The sequence below is a fragment of the Clarias gariepinus genome, chromosome 20, assembly GCF_024256425.1.
Source record: "Clarias gariepinus isolate MV-2021 ecotype Netherlands chromosome 20, CGAR_prim_01v2, whole genome shotgun sequence".
In the NCBI taxonomy this organism is placed as follows: Eukaryota; Metazoa; Chordata; class Actinopteri; order Siluriformes; family Clariidae; genus Clarias; species Clarias gariepinus.
Window position 1 is genome coordinate 27885931 of NC_071119.1, and position 20506 is coordinate 27906436.

At 36.7% G+C, this 20506-nt stretch overlaps 1 protein-coding gene and 2 non-coding genes across 3 annotated transcripts; 2 read left to right on the forward strand and 1 right to left on the reverse strand.

The window, feature by feature from the left end:
- Positions 1–6510: 6510 nt before the first annotated feature.
- On the forward strand, positions 6511–18092 carry LOC128508597 (flavin-containing monooxygenase 5-like). The gene is made up of 9 exons (XM_053479989.1): positions 6511–6588; positions 9085–9225; positions 10624–10812; positions 10897–11053; positions 12878–13020; positions 14311–14510; positions 14795–15150; positions 15442–15514; positions 15630–18092. Exons 2-9 carry the CDS (start codon positions 9094–9096, stop codon positions 15997–15999), a joined length of 1620 nt encoding a protein of 539 aa, XP_053335964.1. The 5' UTR covers positions 6511–6588; positions 9085–9093; the 3' UTR covers positions 16000–18092.
- A 1646-nt stretch (positions 18093–19738) lies between these two features.
- trnak-uuu (transfer RNA lysine (anticodon UUU)) lies at positions 19739–19811 on the reverse strand. The gene has a single exon. It is a non-coding gene; the product is annotated as a tRNA-Lys (tRNA).
- A 437-nt stretch (positions 19812–20248) lies between these two features.
- On the forward strand, positions 20249–20340 carry trnar-ucu (transfer RNA arginine (anticodon UCU)). The gene is given in 2 exon segments: positions 20249–20285; positions 20305–20340. It is a non-coding gene; the product is annotated as a tRNA-Arg (tRNA).
- Positions 20341–20506: the final 166 nt, after the last annotated feature.

Consider the following 20506-nt stretch of genomic DNA (forward strand, 5'->3'; position numbering starts at 1 on the left):
CATAATAATCATCAAAATTAAAATAAATAAACCAATACAATATTTATCATATATATAATACAATATATCAGTGTGTGTGTAATGAATCTATATAATGTACGAGTTTAATCTTTTTTTATTTAATTACTGAAATAAATCAACTTTTCGATGGTATTCTAGTTTATGGAGATGCACCTGTATATATACTTTTTTGGCTCTGTTAGATTCTTTGGTGGCACAATTCATTCTAAATTTTTATTTTAAATTTAAATCTAAGACTTTCGGGCCTTTTACTGCCATCCTCCAACATAACTATCTTAAACCACTACGCATATATTTGGAAACTAACACTTTGCCGTAACAGGCGATTGTCAGCGTCAAACAGGCTGGTTTATAGGAGATCAAAGGTTTGGCCACATTCTAAACACAGGTTGACACACACAAGTTTACATGGATATTAAAGGAAAGTTTACACACCCTCATTGTAATTGTAATTAGTGTCTGCATAAATAGTCAATGAGTTTCTCAGTTCATGAGGTGATGAACAGACTTGGCCGGATACTGCACCAAGGAAAAGACAAAAGAAATGCCAATGGACCTGCATAATGAGGTAGTGGAACTTTAAAAAGATATTTCAACACTTGTTGAATTAGTCAGTACTGTTCAAACTTTGATAAAGCGGTGGAAAATAAGAGGTTCTGTTGATACTCCATGGTCAGGTAGACCAATTTATTTTTTTTTTTTTTTACTACTGCCAGAAAAATAGTTTGGGATGCAAAAAAAAAAAAACCCAAACAACTTCAAGAGAAATACAGGTTGCATTGGAAAAAAGTAGTGTTGATTCAAGGAGCACAATAAGGAGATACTTGATCACAAATGACCTGCATGGGCGAGTTGCCAGGAGGAAGCTGTTACCGCGCCCGTGCCACAAAAAGCCTGCTGGCAGTACGGCAGAAAGCACCTAAAGGACTAAATGTATGCAAACTTTTGAACAGAGATCATTTCCTCATTTTTTATTGTTATGTTTTGTTTGATTGTGCTGTAAGTCCTGTAAGAAATAAAATTAATTAGTTTTGCCTTCTCACTCATATTTTCTTTAAAAAAAGTTGTATACATCTTGTACATTTTCCCAAGGTACTTCAACTGTTCATATTTGAATACCAATCATTTTCCAAGGTGAGATTTCGCGTAACTGTTGGTGCCTTTATTGCGCTTTTATTAATGATCTTCTCAAAAATGAAAATAACGTGTTTTAAATCTCTTTAGTTGTTCTGGTCTGCCCTGAGCCCTGACCTCAACTTCAGTTAACACATTTGGAATAACCATTACTGCACACGTGACTGTACTTCCACATGTAAAGAGACACTTACAGTATATCACGGGCTAGATTAAGTCCATCTCTGTAGGACCTTGCAGGTAGTAAAACTCATTAAATGAAGACACGGAGAAACAAGAGAGGCCATCGTAGATATTTAATAAATTAAAACATGGTACAAAAGACCAAAAGAGAGAAAAGAAAAATCACACTCATATACATTCATCCACTTTTTTCTTCACCCTCCCCTTCTCTAAAATATATCCATAACTGGTAAACAACATGGGAGGCAGTGGACAGAAACACAGGGGCACACCCACCCACTGAAGTGGACTGTGGTGCTTGTCACTGGGATTCACGCAACTGATTTGCTCTTCTGCTGAGGAAGTAGTGGTCAATGTAAAGCCCCTCACTAAAATCTCTAAAGGCACTTCTTCCTGCAGGTGGACCCAAAACACTGCATAGTGATGGATCCTGTCGACATGGGTAGCTAACCCGTGCAAGCCCCACTGGGGTCTGTTCCCTCCTGCCAGCGGTCTCTCAAGGCCATCACTGTAGGTGTTTTCTTGGTTGTCAGCTTCCCTTTGACAGCAGTCAGTGGTTCGATCCAGATATCGCAGTTTGCTTAATAGGACTAGATGCTACGATTGCTGACACTTCAGCACAGCATTTGCTATGACTGGGGGTGGAGATATCTCCTTGGTGGGGTGACTTTGATGAGGCCACTAGTGATTAGTGTTGGATCGTTTATGAACAATGCGTTATTTTTAAACAAGTCTTTAACATGACTCAGAAGAAAGAGTAGTCATTGATTTTCTATTGGGCGCGCATGCAGAAAGCATCGCAAAACCTCCATAGGTTATATACAGAAAACAGAAATGAGTAGATATGAATTGTTTGTTCTTTTCTCACATGACTCAGTACACAGGTAACAGAACTAAACGGTTCTTCTCAATGAGTCTTAAAGTTCTTCTCAATGAGTCCTAGAAGATATGAGAGATGAGCTGCTCATTCTGTTCATCATAAAATGTCCTTAGCTACATTGTAATCTTTTCATTAATGGAACTATAGCCAAAATTTGTGTATGTAGACGTGTTAGGGGTCTGTAAAATGTAACATTGTATTTTATTTCTGATCAAAAGAACAAAATGAATTAAGTGGCTTAAAAATAGATTCATTTATTTTAATGAACGAGATTCAAAAAACAGAGTCTTCCGAGAACTTCTCTTCACTACTAGCCAACTCTTATCCTTACATAACCCATGTCCGAAGTACGAGATGGGCAGAGATCTAGTCTGCGGGGGTGGGGGGTGGGGGGTCAAAAAAAAAACAAACCCATTGTACAGCAATGCAATGAGTAAAATCAATGAAAATACGATATGCTAATTTTAATTACACATTGTACTAAATGCTTTTGACTTGTGTGAAAGAATATTATTTAATCAGTCTGTACCTCCCCCTTCAAATAAAATGAAAGTTTAGTCTTCACTCGTCGTATAAAATAAATACCAAAACATAAATGCATTATTGTCCAGATTAGAAAAGAAAGTGAAAAAACAAACAAACAGGCAACAGATAAAGGTATGCATCCATTTTTTCCTTCATGTTCATGAGTATCATATTATGTATGTAATACAACAGCCTAGTATAACATTTTTGTTTATTCATCTACTTATCTACTGTGTTGCTAATGTACATAGCACTGGATAAAGCCTGATTTCACTTATATTGATGTCTACAGTATACATACAGTATATATAAATGTTATGATTATTTATTAGTTTGTTTATTTGTAAATGTCTGAATAAAAAGTCAGAGCAGAAAAGGCAAAAGTTCAGGCCCAAACTTTTTTTTTTTTTTTTGAGTGGGAGGTTGCGCATCCAGGGTGCTGTACACAACAGAATCACATGATGCATTATTAATGACACACATGTTTTACCTTTTGATAATGAGTAAAAACAATTGCCATGAGATTGTGCTATGCTTTATTTTCATCTTTCTTAAAATGCATTAATGTAGACCATCAAATACATTGGAAACAGGTATGGAAAGTAAATGCAGTAATAACACAGGAATGTTTTTATATACCATTTAATAAAAATACATTTTTTGTCGTTTGATTAAGTCAACAAATGACTAATACCCCTGCTTAGTTATATAAAAGCATAATTTAAGAGCATTAATGTTTTATCTTATGAGTGGAAAGGTCTAATGTTTTAAAAATTTTTACACAGAGTGCAAGTGCATCTGAGGAAGGGCAGCATGGCTGGGCCCAGGGGTGGCACAGGGCCTTCACAGCGCCCCTGGAACTTAGCTGCATAGCTCATATCCACTTTCATGCAGAAAGCATCGCAAAACCTCCATAGGTTATATACAGGAAACAAAAATGAGTAGATACGAATTGTTTGTTCTTTTGTCACATGAGTCCCACATGATTCAAACTTCCCTTCACTACTAGCCAACTCTTATCTGTACATAACCGAAGTCCGAAGTACGAGATGAGCAGAGATCAACTGTACGGGGGTGGGGGGTAGGTCGGTGGGTGCAAAGAAAAAAAAGAAAATCTATAAAAATACGATATGCTACAGAATAAAACACATTTCATTTATGATACTGTAATTACATATTGTATGAGATTGTGCTATGCTTTATTTTCATCTATCCTAAAATGCATTAATGTAGACTATTAAATTCAAATTCAAATTTTATTTGTCACATATACAGTCATACACAGAACAATATGCAGTGAAATGCTTAGACAACTGCTTGTAACCTTAAAATAAAAGACTATGAATAGGAAATCAATCTGAAAAATTAAATAAAAGGTACATTTAACTAGGAAAGAATAAAATAAAATATAAAATTAAAGTTAAAATAAAATAACTGTACAACAAAAATACACAATATAAAAAATATATAAAGAATATATGAAGAAATATAGAAGAATAAGAGCAGCTGTAAATGTAGGTATATATTTATGTCATTTTTGTGTGGAATGGAGTTAGAATAAATAGTAATAAAAAAATGGTAATGTCCATGGTTGTGCAATCCACATATTTAAAATGTCTTGGTGTCTTGTGCAGTGCAAATATGCTTAAAGGTGATTTATTTAAAGTGGCTTGTGATAGAGTGATTTAACTAATGACCATGAAGTGTACCACGATGGGCATGGCTGGGCCCAGGGGTGGCACAGGGCCTTCACAGCGCCCCTGGAACTTAGCTGCATAGCTCATATCCACTTGCACAGATATGCATAAGACCTGTACATATTTAGTTTAGTTCATTGAGCTGAACGACTTTCATGACCCATGTCATGGCATCTGCTCCATAGGAAGTCAGTTACAGTATTTTGGGTTGTTTGAAAAATGCACTTAATGGAATATGATATACTCCCCCTAGGCAATTTATACAATCGCCATACAGTAAAACAAGGCCAATATGATCTCAAGACATTGAGGATCTAAAATTGTGAAGGCATTTTTGATATATTAAATGGTTTACCCATGAGAAGCCCTTAAATTTATGGCAAATAAATGGAAACAGGGAAAGGCTAATTACTTATATGTACATTGAGTGATGTGCATCAAACCTCAGACTTATGTTAAGAGAAGAAAGCACATGGATGTGACAACTGTGAGGCTCAACCGTATCACCTCCAACTGGCAGTAGTACTTTTGTCCCTTAATTTCTTCTGAATTGGTTTAAAAACAGTCAGAATAATTTAAAGAAATAGCTGTAAAGGATTTTTTTTTAATATCTTGAATAGTGTTGCAATGGAGAGGATTAAACGTGACTCAGAAGAACGAGTAGTCTCAGAGAGTGATCTGATTATGTTCTATTGGGCACACATGCATTATTTAGGTTATATACAGGAAACAGAAATGAGTAGATATGAATTGTTTGTTCTTTTGTCACATGACTCCCATAGACGCTATAAAGTGCAGTACACAGGTAACAGAACTGAACGGTTCTTCTCAATGAGTCTTAAAGTTCTTCTCAATGAGTCCTAGAAGATATGAGAGATGAGCTGCTCATTCTGTTCATCATAAAATGTCCTTAGCTGCATTGTAATCTTTTCATTAATGGAACTATAGCCAAAATTTGTGTATGTAGACGTGTTAGGGGTCTGTAAAATGTAACATTGTATTTTTATTTCTGATCAAAAGAATAAAATGAACTAAATGGCTCAAAAATAGATTCATTTATTTTAATGAACGAGATTCAAAAAACCGAGTCACTAAAATGATTCAAACTTCCCTTCAAGTTCAAGTTCAAGTTCAAGTAGGCTTTATTGTCATTACAACCATATACAGTTAGTACACAGTGAAACGAAACAACGTTCCTCCAGGACCAAGGTGCTACATGCAACATAAACTTACAACATAAATTAACAAAAACTAACTAGCTAAGTATAACAACATAAAGTGCACGTGCAAATGTGCAAACAAGAGCAACAACAAAGTGACAGTGCGCAACCACGACATAACAGAACATAAAATATTGTGTTGAGGTAGTGGGTAAACATAAACATTCCTTAAAACAGCAGCAAGAATTGAGGAATTAGTGCAAAAATTAGTCCAGTAATGATCATTGTGCAAAAGATAAACAGTGAAGCATTTACAGGTTGGTGTGTACGATAATTTGGTGGTGTAGGTCAGTGTGTCTGCACTTGTGTTGATTAGTCAGTCCAGTCCCAATATTTTGAGGTAGTTGAGTTAAGCTGTGTGATAATGTTTGTGTTAGTGTGTCTGTGTGTGTGTGTGTGTGTGTGTGTTTATCAGTCCAGTCCCTTTTCGTTGAGGAGACGGATGGCTTGTGGGAAAAAAACTGTTGCACAGTCTGGATGTGTGTGTCCGAATGCTTCGGTACCTTTTTCCAGATATGGCAGGAGTGTAAAGTGTGTGTGTGTGTCCTTCACTACTAGCCAACTCTTATCCTTACATAACCCATGTAAGTACGAGATGGGCAACTGTGCGGGGCTTGTGGGGGGGGGGAGGGGGGGGATATAAGTTGAAAACAAACCTATTGTACAGCAATGCAATGAGTAAAATCAATAAAAATACGATATGCTACAGAATTAAACACATTTCATTTATGATACTGTAATTACACATTGTACTGAATTATTTTGACTTTGTGTGAAAGAATATTATTTAATCAGTCTGTACCTCCCCCTCCAAATGAAATGGTTTAGTCTTCACTCGTCGTATAAAATAAATACCAAAACATAAATGCATTAGTTGTCCAGATTAGAAAAGAAAGTGAAAAAACAAACAAACGGGCAACAGATAAAGGTATGCATCCATTTTTTCCTTCATGAGTATCATATTATGTATGTAATACAACAGCCTAGTATAACATTTTTGTTTGTTCATCTACTTATCTACTGTGTTGCTAATGTACATAGCACTGGATAAAGCCTGATTTCACTTATGATGATCCAAATTCTAATTTTTATGAAAAATAAAATAAAATTACAGTTAAAATAAAATAACTGTACAACAAAAATACACAATATAGAAAATATATAAAGAATATATGAAGAAATATAGAACAATAAGAGCAGCTGTACATGTAGGTATATATTTATGTCATTTTTGTGTGGAATTAAGTTAGAATAAATAGTAATATATAAATATAATAAAAAGTGATAGAGTGATTTAACTAGTGACCATGAAGTGTACCACACTTCGAAGTGTACCAGGATGGGCATGGCTGGGCCCAGGGGTGGAACAGGGCCTTCACAGCGCCCATGGAACTTAGCTGCATAGCTCATATCCACTTGCACAGATATGCATAAGACCTGTACATATTTGATTTAGTAAATTAACAACATACTGTAATAGAAGATAATAAGTGTACTTATACCTTAAGAGTAGTAAGTTCTAAGGTTTTTAAATATTTTACCCGAGGTGAGCAAGTGATTGTGAGGAAATTAGCATTTTTTCATTATTTTTATTATTTGGTGGTGCTGAAGTAGCCCACGACATTTTTTTACATTTACTTTGACCTGACAGGGTTTTAGCCTGACTCATGCAGTACTAAAGAATGAAATTTAAATTTCCACCACAAGCTTTTCCCCTTAATTTTTTAAAAATGGCTTAATTTTCACAACGTTTATATATGGATTGATAAATAAAAATGAATATAGCAAGATGTGTACATTACAATGATTTGTTTCATTACCCAAACACTGCATGCAGTGCCTTTGACAAGCTCGGGAATATGGGAGGGTTGTGTCACGAAGGGCAACTGGCATAGAGCCTATGCCAAGTTGTGTGCAGATCCGCTGTGGCATCCCCTTGACTGGAGCATCCGAAAGAAAGTAGTAATGGTACTAGTAGTAGTAATGCTGTGGTTATTATTATTATTATTATTATTATTATTATTATCATCATTACCTTTGCTTTTTGCTTTTCCAATAAAATCAATACCAAAGGGTTACCGAAACATCAGCGGAATGGCAGCCTAAAGCAAAACCGCGTGGAGAAACGTGTGCCAAAAGTTTTAACACTAAGAATCTTTTTTGCTGGTTAAGAACAATACAGCATGTAATGTTATCTGCAAAGGCAACAGCTAAATATTGTTAATGGATCCTCACTAATCCCCCTATTGCAGAAGCACTCAAAAAGCTCAAGCCTTATTCTGCAGATGGTAAAAAGCCTTCAATAACTTTCACAAAAACAATAATGAAAAGAAAAATAAAGAGCGTTTTTTTTTAACCTGCTACTCCTGTTGTTTTCTTGTGCCTTATTTCTAAGCTTCGGCAATACGAATGTAAATATTCGTCAGGCTAATAAGGCACCATCTCAAGATCATGAGTGGTTCCCAGCTCTGGCAGCCCAGGTTTACTTTCCCGCTTCATGTATACAGGCTGACAGTGACCGACTATGCAACATGGCTGCACACTCTGGATGATAAGAGGAATAGACTCTTAAAAATACAGAAATTTTGATAATTATAAAGAAATGCCTGCCTTATTAGTAGCCTTGTTCGGCCTGCCAGATACAAAGTGACTAATGTTTGTGTTTATTTAAAAATGCTCAGTTTCAATTTCTTATTCACTGACCATAAGGCAGTCACATGTTAGGTTCAGCATGTGTGTGAGAGCTACCTAATGGAATTTTTTTTCTCTTCAGTCGAGCATAGATTATTATATTGGTCGTCTATTGAATTATTCTATTTTATTTCCTTAAAATCTGCATGAAATAATAAAAGCCGGTACAGAACAGGACCTGGGAAATAAAAGATCCCCACTAATCAAATTCTATCATGAAGGACAGCTTGTTTTTCATGAGTTGCGAGCCTTGTCAGTGGAGAAAGAGATCCTGGTCTGCTTCCCATTATTTCGACATGAGACTTTGACTCCTACGCTATAAAAAAAAGCCACCTCAACGTAAATATGCAGGCTACAAAATCTAATTAAAAAAAACTTTTTTTGGACCTAGGTATTGACAGCCCTTCTGGAAAGACTGTAATATTTTTATGTTCCTTTTCTATAATTAAATTCTTTTGGTGTAATTTGTCATTTGTAAATCATAAACCTATGAGTTTATGTTGTAATATAATATTTGATAGAGATTATCTAGGGGGCAGGGGGCATTTTAGCACATAACAACCTTTCACGCAGCTGCAGAAGGGGAGGCTACCTACCTATCAAGCCTACGGAGTAAGCAAGGAGTGACACCAGATTGAGGCCCATGCCCATCACAGGCGCACACCTTGACATATGTTACACAAATGAATTAAATAGTTGTGTGTACTTTATTATTAATATCTCTGATTTTCAGATCCACAGTATGGCTCGACGTATTGCTGTGATTGGAGGAGGAAGCGCAGGACTGACCAGCATAAAGTGCTGCTTGGATGAGGGTCTGGATCCGGTATGTTTTGAGAGCAGCGATGACATTGGAGGTCTCTGGATGTTTAAGGTGAGATTTGTTTTGCTGAAGAAATTATATTTTGTTTGGCTCTTTGTTTCGTAATGTATTAACATAGTGAATTAGATTAAATGATCAAACAATGCTACATAATAAGCATTACCATAAAAGAGGATAAAACCAGAAAGCCAGAAAACACAAATTTTTAAATAAATTTGAAATTATATTTGTTTTATGAAGCATTTTATCACAGGATAGGCAACTACAGAAAAAAAAATTAATACTTGAGTACATGTATGTATGTATGTATGAATTTATCACAGTAGAGAAGGTAAACATTACATACTATCTTCCCACTGTTATCAAGATTTGGAATTTTCCTAAATAATCACTGTCACTGAAATGGAGAGCTAGAGCTGATGTGCAATTTCATCCAAATGACAAAACATGGATGGAGATGCACAGTCATATAGGGTGCTAAGCTTTTTCTTTGCTGATAATGAAATGGTTTAAACAACTGTGAACCCATCGTATGTTGCACATCCAAGAGGGAACAGTTTTTTAACAGTACATGTGGGTGATGTTGTTGTGTATACAGTATATCGCAATACTGACTCTGTATATAGGGAACCAGATCACAAATAAATGTAATGCAATTCAAAAATGTATTTAGTAATCCACACATAAATCTCACACAGTTCACAAATGCAATACAGTGGAACCTCAGATTGCTAGTAATGTGGTTTGCAAGTGTTTCTCAAGACGAGCAAAGATTTTTAACAAATTTTGATTTGGAAAACGAGCAAGTCTTGGTTTACGAGTACCGAGTATCATGTTTTGACATCGGGTGTCACGTGATCACAACTGAGCCAATGGTTTTTCTCTCTCTTGCGCTGCGGAATTGTGGGTAATCGTCTCCCCTGCTCGATCTTAGTGTGCATCATCCGTATAATAAACATCCGTGTGCATGTGTACTGTTTAGGATAACACTGTGACCACGTGAGTGCGTGTAAAGCCTCTTTTATTTTTGTTTGTACATGTGCTCGTTGTGTGTGTGTACAGCGCGCATGTACTGTTCATTATAACACATGTGTGTGCGCGCGTTGTAAAGCAAAAGAAAGTCTCATTAGAGAGGTTAAAGATGAATTTTCTCTCTCTCCATTTTCTCACTCTCTCTGTGTTACCCCTCCTCCTTTCGCCTTCACACACACACCTTCTCCACTCGCCTTCACACACACCCCTCCTTCTCTTGCCTTCAAACACACACACACTCTAACAGAGACACTGCTCTATCGCGATTCTTTTCAAAAGTAAAAAGAAGCTCAGAAGCTTTTGCCCCCAGCACAGAATTGTTTTGCTTGATAATAAACAACTAATAAAAAACTGTGAGGTGAGATTGTCAGTTCTCTATTAGTGTTAATGTGTTTTATTATGTTTTAATATGTGCAGGAGACACCAGAGCCTGAACGTTCCAGCTTGTACCGCTCACTGGCCATCAATTCTTCAAAAGAGATGACGTGCTTTAGTGATTTCCCAATGCCAGGACATTACCCGAACTACTTTGACCACTCCATGATGCTAAACTATGTACGGCTATATGCTGAGCACTTTGATCTGCTCAAGTACATTAACTTCCAGGTTATGATTTTTTTACTCCTTTGTTTATTTTTTGTACTTATATGTTAATACGCATATTCAGAAACTAATGTTTGCATCTTTTAGACATCAGTGGTTAGTGTGAGACAAAGGCATGACTCTGGTCAGTGGGAGGTGCTGACTGAGAAGAGAGATGGACACAAAGAAACACATGTGTTTGATGGGGTGCTGGTGTGTTCAGGGAGCTGCACACACCCTTTTACACCCCGCTCAGCATTTCCTGGTATTCAGCAGTACCACTTCTCATAACGAATGGTTATGATTATAACCTCTAAAGGAGAGGAACGAGATATATCACATAATATATGGGGTGGGGGGGGGTGGCCCTCTTGTGTTCTGGCTAAAGACACCTTCATTCATGCCATAAAGGTGAAGTACGTATGTGCAGTATGTGAGGCGGGGCAGCAAGGTGTTGTACCTCTCCCTTAGAAAAAGAATGGTCATGATCATAACTATTAGTTGCCTTTCAGTCAAATCATTCAGTACTACACATATTGTATGGGATATATATTCACACCCCGGCAAGCAGTCATCAAATTTAGGAACAAGAACTCTGATAGCTCCTCTATTGTATCATGGACCCCACAGAAAGGACAGGATTAGCCATAGATAGGGGCTGTTATATCAAACTGGACAATAGTATTCTCTAAAGCCAACATCCCATTGCACAAGGCCATAATGTTCCCATAGCCCCAGTTGAGTGAGCCTTGACGCCCTTTGGTAATTTGACACCCCTGCTGCTAAGAACCTCCACAATCCAGTGTGATGACCAAGAGTCATGTATAAATGTGTTGCATATTTAATTGTTTTCTTTCCTTCTCTGGATTTGTTGTGTGTTTGGAGTGTGTGTTGTGTGAGAGTGTGTGGGTGGAGTTATAGGAGATCTCCTGTGACTCGCTTATTCGAATAGATTGAAGCAATCTGATTGGACAAGCTGGGATCCCATGTTAAAGACCCACCGATGACAGCGGTCCCTCTCTCCCTGCCCTGCCACTCCCAACCAAACCGTTTGTGTGAATTATGAGACGTGATGCTAAAATGCGCTGATCTGTGACCATAATTGGTAGCAATTTTGAAATTTTAGTTGTGTTGTTAAACTAGTAGTAAAAATAATCACTGTATATATTGAGCACTTTGTAGCCTCTGTAGGAGTGAGAAGCCCTTTTATGTTAAGTCTGTATTTTCCTCCTGTATTTTGTGTTTGATTTGTGACTAGGCAAGCCTAGGGCGGTAGAGTATTTTTGTTTGTTCTTTTGGGCATTGCTCAACTCTGAGTATAAATCAAGGCTACATTTACTTTGTTAAACCTGGTGCCTTAACTTGGGAGTGGGGAGGTGGGGAGAGGCCTTATTATGTTATCCCCATTACACCCCTAGTAAAAGGTCATAACACCAATAAGAAAACCACTGTTTGAACAGTTTAAATTTTCTGCAATAAAAAGGACTCTCACTAATTGGTTTTATCAGAAGGTAACGCTGTAATGTAACTGATTACTTTTTAATAACAGTAATTTTTTAATGTAATTAGTTATGTTAAAAAGTAACGTCCCCCAACACTGCTCACCTCTAAACCTCTAGTGGACGAGGCCCGAGCACATTGTATCTTGACCACATTCTGAGGAAGACCCTTAGCTATTAGATTGGAGCACTTAACAGGCCGGCATGCAAACTTCAGGAAAATCTGATAATGTGGAGGATTCCCAGGCAGATGGGACACACTTCGTGCTTGGTTTTCTCATGCAAAAAGAGGCAGCATTTCTGAGGACTGGAAGGAGTGGCAGACTTCTTCTTCATAATCATTGTGGTTAACACTATTAGTACAGCTAAGCAGAAGCTAGGGTAGACAACTCACCAACTGATGCTGTTGTCAATGTTGTGACAATAAAGGCTTCTACTTTGTTACGGCATGAATAGAGCCAAGTCTTCAGCCAGGACACAGGAGGGCATGATATCCCGTACGTTATGTGTTGTACCAAGTGATTTAACTGCAAAGCACATAGGTGTCAAAAATCAGTCTTATTTGAACCTTTTTCTTTTCTCCTTTTTAGGAATAGACACATTTCCAGGTAAGTGCTTTCACAGTTGGGAATATAAGGATCCACATTCATTCCATGGGAAGAGAGTCGTGGTTATTGGCAGTGGCAACTCCGCTGGAGACATTGCTGTGGAGATCAGCAGAGTTGCAGAAAAAGTAAGCACAATCAGTGAATTGGTTTCATTCAGTTTCATTTATGTAGCATTTTAAAGAATTGACATTGTGGCAAAGCAGCCTTGCAGGAATAAGTATTCTGGATTCTGGATTTTATTATTTTTAAAATTTAATCCTTAATGAGCAAGCTGGAGGCATAGGTGGGAAGGGAAAACTCCCTGGGATAAGATGAGGAAAAGGTCTTTCAGAGGAACCAGACTCGAAAAGGAACCCATCTCATTGGTGTAATACCAGATAGTGAGACCATAAATAAATAAATAAATAAATAAATACCTTCCCCAAGCTAAACCAAAATGTAGAAATGCTTAAAAACCTGTTTTAGTAATTAACATAAAATTAGACTATAAAAAAGTGAATTTTTAGATTGGATCATATAACAACATTTTTCATAATGCTTCTTATCTTTCAATCTATGCTTTGTTTTTTGTAAATATTCTTACATGTTTATATTTCTATCAGATAAATAGGAACACATTAGCTAAATACATGACCTTTTACTAATTTCATACTCTGTTATGTAGTCTCCATAACTTTTTCAATTTAAATATTATCTTAATTGAAATTCAGATTTTACATTTAAAACACATAAACATGAAAAACTGTATCAATCTTTAATGCAAAAAAAATTAAGATATTGCAACATAAATTTGGCATGGTTACGGACACTACAGATTGCCTGCTTTTTAAGCTTGTCCAAAATGTGTGGACCATACCAGCGAGACAAAGCATTAAGTCCCTTACAGAAGAAGGTGTCAAGTCCCGAACAACTCTGGTGAGTGCCAGCTTATTAAGCCAGATGACTAGGTTGGAGCATCTTTGAAATTGAAAGGCTTATGCTGTATCCCTGGTCAGTAAAGATACAGCACTATAGAACTGTTAGTTCCTCCTAGGAGGGACAAATCACAAAAGGGTGCCTGTGCATTGGGTGCCCAGTGCTCATCATTGTGGAGGACAATGAATACTGTTCAGTCAGGTATAAACCAACTATAGTTATTATCAAAGAAATGATGGTTACAGCACTTACATGGCACAAGATTTGATGATAAAGAAAAAAGGAAATGGAAAGAGCAGTAGAAAAAGATTGCCTTGACAGATTAGTCCTGTTACCGACAGTCACTTAGTAAACCAGCGTGTTACGCATGTTGCCTTGATGGCAATATCTTATCTGTTCACATCAGAAGTGTGCTAGTTACTATCTTTGTTGTGCCTTATTATGTACCCACATCATATCCAATTAAACATTATTGTTTCTTATATATTTTTACTTGAAAGACGTTTCTGAGCATGCGTGATGGAGCATGGGTTGTGAGCCGCTTGGCTACCAGTGGCATGCCTTTTGATATGAGCACAAATAACCGTTTGGTCAGCATACTGATGCAAGTATTTCCCCATGCACTGCTCAACTGGGCAGTGGAGAGAGTCTACAATGAGAAATATGACCACAAGCTCTATGGACTGAAGCCCAGTTACAGGTGAAACAACACAACACTACTCACATACTCACATCTCACAATTCACATCTCAACAGACACAAGTGTTTAAGAATGGCTTTATTCTTATGGATATGTGCTACATCCCAGAAACGACATCGGTATACAATAAAGTGTATTAAAAAAACAATGTAGCCCATAAAGTTTTAAGTGTAGTTATAATTTAATGATGATGCAGCACACTGTTTTTTCACTGATATCTGTGTTAGAAAGTTTGTGTAAAGCATTTCCTAAATGACATCTTTTTTCAACTATTGTTCTTACAGAATACTCAAACAGCGACCGATGGTTAATGATGAACTACCAGCACGTATCTTTCACGGGGCAGTGCAGGTGAAACCAAACGTGAGAGAGTTCCAAGGCTCAACCGTGGTATTTGATAATGGCGCTGTCGAAGATGGGATCGATGCAGTTATCTTCTGTACAGGATACAAGCCAAGCTTCTCATTCTTAATCTCTGCAAAGGAGATGGATCATGTGGGAGAAATGAGTCTCTACAAGAAAGTCTTCCCTTTGTTCCTAGAGCGCCCCACACTGGCCATCATAGGGCTAATCAGTGGCTCTGGAGCTATTATGCCTATGATGGAGATGCAGGCACGATGGGCCACTCGAGTCTTTGCAGGTATTACAGAGCAAGGAGAGATTGTACAGAAACACAAGATTATCATGAAATCAACTTAATCGAATGTTGATGCTACATAAAGTTGACTTTATCTTTGTTATTAGCATATTTAACTATAAACATAGTGAGGCAGTGGTTACGTACAGGTGCTCTGCTTTTTGTTAGAAACAAGACTAGTCTAGAAAGAAAAAAGTCAGTCTAATATATTACTAAAATAATATGACTAATACAGTATGTTAATGTTGGTAATGTTGGTATTGTTCCTTGGTGATGTTCCTTCTTTTCCTCTAGGTTTAAACCAACTTCCTCCTGTACCAATAAGGCAGAAGATCTATGAGAAAGACCAGAAGGCAAATATGAAAAGGTAATTTAGTTTAAAGGTTTTAATTTTCATTTAATTTTTAGATAACATTTTTCTTCAGATATTTGCAGTTCTAACAGTATTTCTTTCTTTAATGCTTTTTATTAATCCTTTACAGATGCTTTTCCCCAAGAAACGCTCCCCTCGAGGTAGACTTTATCCCATACATGGATTCTATCGCGCGGGAAATCGGTGTGCGTCCCAACCTCTTGTGGCTGTTCCTGACTGATCCCAGTTTGGGTGGGAGGGTTCTGTTCGGTCCCTGCACCCCGTATCAGTTTCGGCTGTGTGGGCCGGGTCAGTGGGCCGGGGCTCGTCAGGCCATCCTCACCCAGTGGGAGCGCGTATATCAGCCACTCAAGACACGCCCTATTCCTGAGGACGAAACATCAGGAATACTCTTCTGGCTGGGTCTGGCAGGAGGGGTGCTCTTGATTTTTGCTCTCATTATATTGCAGGAGAGATTTAACCCATTCTTAAGTATCTGATTACACATAATCTGGTCTTCATTGAATTAACTGCTCCAATGTTTTGCATTAAATTTAAATGATTTCTACTATTAGGTAAATAATATAACCTCATAATAATATAATAACCTTATATTAATATAAATATAACCTTAGACAAAAAACATGTAACTTTTTTCACTGTGCCATTATTTATTTAACAAAAATTAAGCTAAAAAGGAAAAATATTTGGGCAATACTAAGTTCTACACTGGTTCAATAGCTCGTAGACCCATATTTAGCAGCAATAACTTATTTGTTCTCTGTATGACTTTATCAGGCCTACATATGATTGTGGAGGAATTTTGGCCCATTCGTCTTCACAACTTTTCTTCATTTAGGTTTTTGGGAATTCACTTATGCTCTTAGGGCATAAAGGGTTGAAGTCTGGACATTGACTTAGCCGTTCCAAAACCTTGATTCCTTTTTTTTTCTGATGTAGCTGTCAGACAGATGGTCTCAAGTTTTCCTTTAGAATATTCTGGTATACAGTGGAGTTCATGGTCGACTTGATGACTGCAAGGAGCCCAGGCCCTTTGGCTGCAAAAAAAAAGCCCAAACCATCACCCCTCCGCTGTAGGAGGTGTTTCTGCTGGAATTCTGTTTGTTCTGCTGGAATTCTGTTTGCCGAACATAGCGCTGGCAATTAAGAGACTCTAATGTCTCATTTGTTTACAGCACATTGTTTCAGAAGCCTTGTGTTTTGTTCACATTCAGTTTTTCTGCCCTTGGGGTAAATGTGCTTGTGGCTCTTGAGAAGATTGCTTGAAAAGCTTTCCACCTGTCCTTAATCTTTCTTACTATTAAACTCCAAGTTGGTTGGAAATGGTTTTATACCTTGTTCCATTTTGATGTCCTTTTTGGTTTCATTTTTGTGAAATAAATAATGGCACAGTCAAACAAGGTTATATACAATGGAACCTTGGCTTACGAGCATTTCGTTCCGGAAGGAGCTCGTAATTCAAAACACTCGTAAGCTGCAAGAAATAATGGAAACTCAAATTATTTGTTCCACAGCCCAAAAGAATAAATACATAAAAATAATTAATCCAAAATATAAAGTAAGAAAAAAACAAATTAACCTGCACTTTACCTTCAAAAATAGTAAAAATAGGTCCGGACAGATAAGTGTTTCCGGTTATGCGTGCAGGCGCTGTGTGTGTGTGTGTGTGTGTGTGTGTGTGTGTGTGTGTGTGTGTGTGTGTGTACATCATCCTTAGCTTCCAGGCAGCATGGTGGCGTACAGGTTAGCACTGAGGGTCTATTGGATTTCCCACCTTAGAAGTTTCCTCCCACAGTCCAAAGACATGCAGAGTAGGCTAATTGGCATTTCCCCATAGTGTGTGTGTGATTGTGTGCCCTGTGATAGATTGCCACCCCATCCAGTGTGTGCGCTGCCTAGTGCCTCCTGCAAAAAGGATAAGCAGTATAGAGAATGAGTGACTGAGTTTTAAATGTTGGTTAATGCAGGCAGCAATACCGCTGTCCGTACCAACTTACTTTTACCCATGCTGCGCCAGAGAGTAAAAGTGATTAGTATTTGCTAGAACTAGTGGAGTGATGCATAGAGTTCAGTGGACCAGTGCTGTTATGAATAACCAGATTACTTAGTTGAAACTAACTGTTGTAGATATGCTGTTAAAGCATGCGTTTATGTAGTCAACTTGGCAACGTTGTGAGCATATTTGTATACTACAGTATATACTACACAAGTTTCCAGAGGATAGTGATAGTAAAACCAGAGTCTTTTCAGCCACTTTGTTAAATGGCTTCTTTCCCAAAAGCTTTTTTGATAAATATATTTTTTTTAATATTAGCTTATAATTGTATGATGTATTTTATTCTTTAGCTTTTGTCTATATTCAGCTTGTCAATGAAAAAAAAAATCTTTTTTTTTTGGGGGGTGGGGCGGTTAGTGGTCTCATACACTATTATGTCCAAGTTTATCTTCTGTATACATAACACTATTCATATACAGGAAGTTATAGTTAGTAGCCTAGTAATCCAGTGTAAGACGGTGTACATTTTCACTCTGCATAACAGAGTCTGCCAAATGACTGAATGTAAAAGTAAATAAAGCAAAGGGGTGTTCAGACACCGAGATCACATTGGGTATTGTTCACAATGAGTTCAAATAAGTTCAAGCTTCAAATAAACATTTTTTATTATTATTCATCCACTTTTTTAATCTTATTTCAGATTTACAACAAAGAGTTAAAATATGTAGTAATGTATTGTTTGTATTCTTGTTTGAAGTTTTTAAAGCATGGTTTGAGACTGCACATTTTCATTTATGAATATGTAATTTTGCATGTATTAATATGAAGTTTATTAAATAGAAATCATCTGCGTTAAAGGGATAATAAAAGAGTCTAAACAAAACTTTGTCATAGAATAGACAAAAGTCAGATACTCTAAATAAAAAGACAAGTTTTTTTCAGAAATTATCAGTCTGACCAAAAACCAAAAAAAAAAAAATGATGTAAATCCTCTGAAGCCAGCTGACAAAAAGGAGCAAATCACATCAATGTCCTTCTAATATACAGTATATTCTTTTAATTATTTTAAAAGTAATTCCTTCGACATTTACTTTTTGAGTGTAAACTCACGTGAATGGGTGTGGACTCCAGAGTGAAGTGAATGCCCTTACCTCTCTTTGGCAGGAGCATGGACACGGGACTTTGAATCTCCCTATCAAGCATCTAGACAAAAGTGTGCAGTGAAGACTAAATTAGTTGCAGCACAAATCGCACCCACAGACACTCATGATATTGACATAAAACTGATGTCACCTTAGGATGTCTGTACAGAACCTTACCCCGCGGGGGCCAGTCGTGTATAGCTGACACTCAGTGACAGCCATTATTTTGTTAATTAGGGTTTTAATCCCACTCTGGGTGAAAATTTTATAAATTTGAATCCTTTGTTTTACACTTTTTGCTTATGATTATCATTAAATTATAGTGAGGTGAATGCTAATGTGTTTCATAGTTTAAAAAAAAATCTCAATTGCAAACATGCATACAAGCATAACTTGATAATGTAATGGTGTGGTTATATCCAAAACTTGGCTTGTGGCTGTTAAATAATACGACTGACTTGAATTATTCAGCTGAAACACTTTTAATTGAAATTGCAATTACTTGTTACCACATTCATTAATTTGTTTTACTTTTCACTATACATTATTCACTTTTCTTAATAACACATGTAGAAATTATTATATTTTAAACAAGTATTAAACATTTGGCAACTATGACATGTGGTAACCCTAATAAAACTGAATGTTAATCATATATACAATTTACAGAAAAGGATATTTAATTGTTTTGCCTTCTTCTTTTATGAAAGAATTTATGTTTACATACAGGGGCTATCCCTGTTATTGTCTAAGTGTTTGGGGTAATAAATATTAATCTAATGAAAATGATGTTTCTTCTTATACATTATTAGTAATATCAAAAGGAACTTTTACTTATTTTATTCAAATTCAAAGCAAATAGTACAAACACTCATGTAGATAACAATATCCCTAACTTATTGTGAGTAGTGTGTATAGAGTGATTTGGATGAATCCTAACACAAACATGAAACTCGGACCTCGGCTCGAAGACATTTTATTTACCGGACCTCCATAAAAAAATGAGTGTAACGTTGTTTTACATTGAGGTCAATAATATGGTTTTCAGTAGACAGTGTTAGAGGAGGTGAGAAAAACGAGCGCCCGAACAGGGACTTGAACCCTGGACCCTCAGATTAAAAGTCTGATGCTCTACCGACTGAGCTATCCGGGCTTCAGTTTCTCTATAGGTATGAAAATTCCATAAAAACATAAGAACGACGAAGAAATTCGATAAATTGAAATAATTGATTTATATTACCTTAAACGATTAATTTAATGTTTTTACACGCGGAGACAGAAATATATTTAGCTTTTTATACCACGTCTTGAAAATTAAAGATAATTAATTATCATAAATATAAAGGCGATTATTAAGCCGCGTTCGGTTGTATAATATTGTATATAATATGTGTATAAGTTTATGTGTATTTATGTTTATATTTGTCTTTGTAAAATTTTATTTATTTATCAAAATCATACCAATTCCATGGTGCATGACGCTACAGAGATACCAAGTGTTCCGCCAGAGGGCGCTCACTACTCATCATACAGACAGCGTTCGTCACTGAGCAAAGTTTATAATCGCAATTCCTCAGAAGCTCAACAGGTGGCTCCGTGGCGCAATGGATAGCGCATTGGACTTCTAGTCAAACACTGGAGAAGTGATTCAAAGGTTGTGGGTTCGAGTCCCACCGGAGTCGAGTTTTTTTTTTTTCTCTCTCTCTTTCTTTATGCCCTTTTTAATGTTTGGCAAAAAAAATAAAAATTTATTTTGCACATTACTACAGTATTTTCCTCCTTTACGCATTTAATCGTCTATCTTTTTAAAGGCTCATATTATATCATCTATATGTTCTGGTCCGTCTA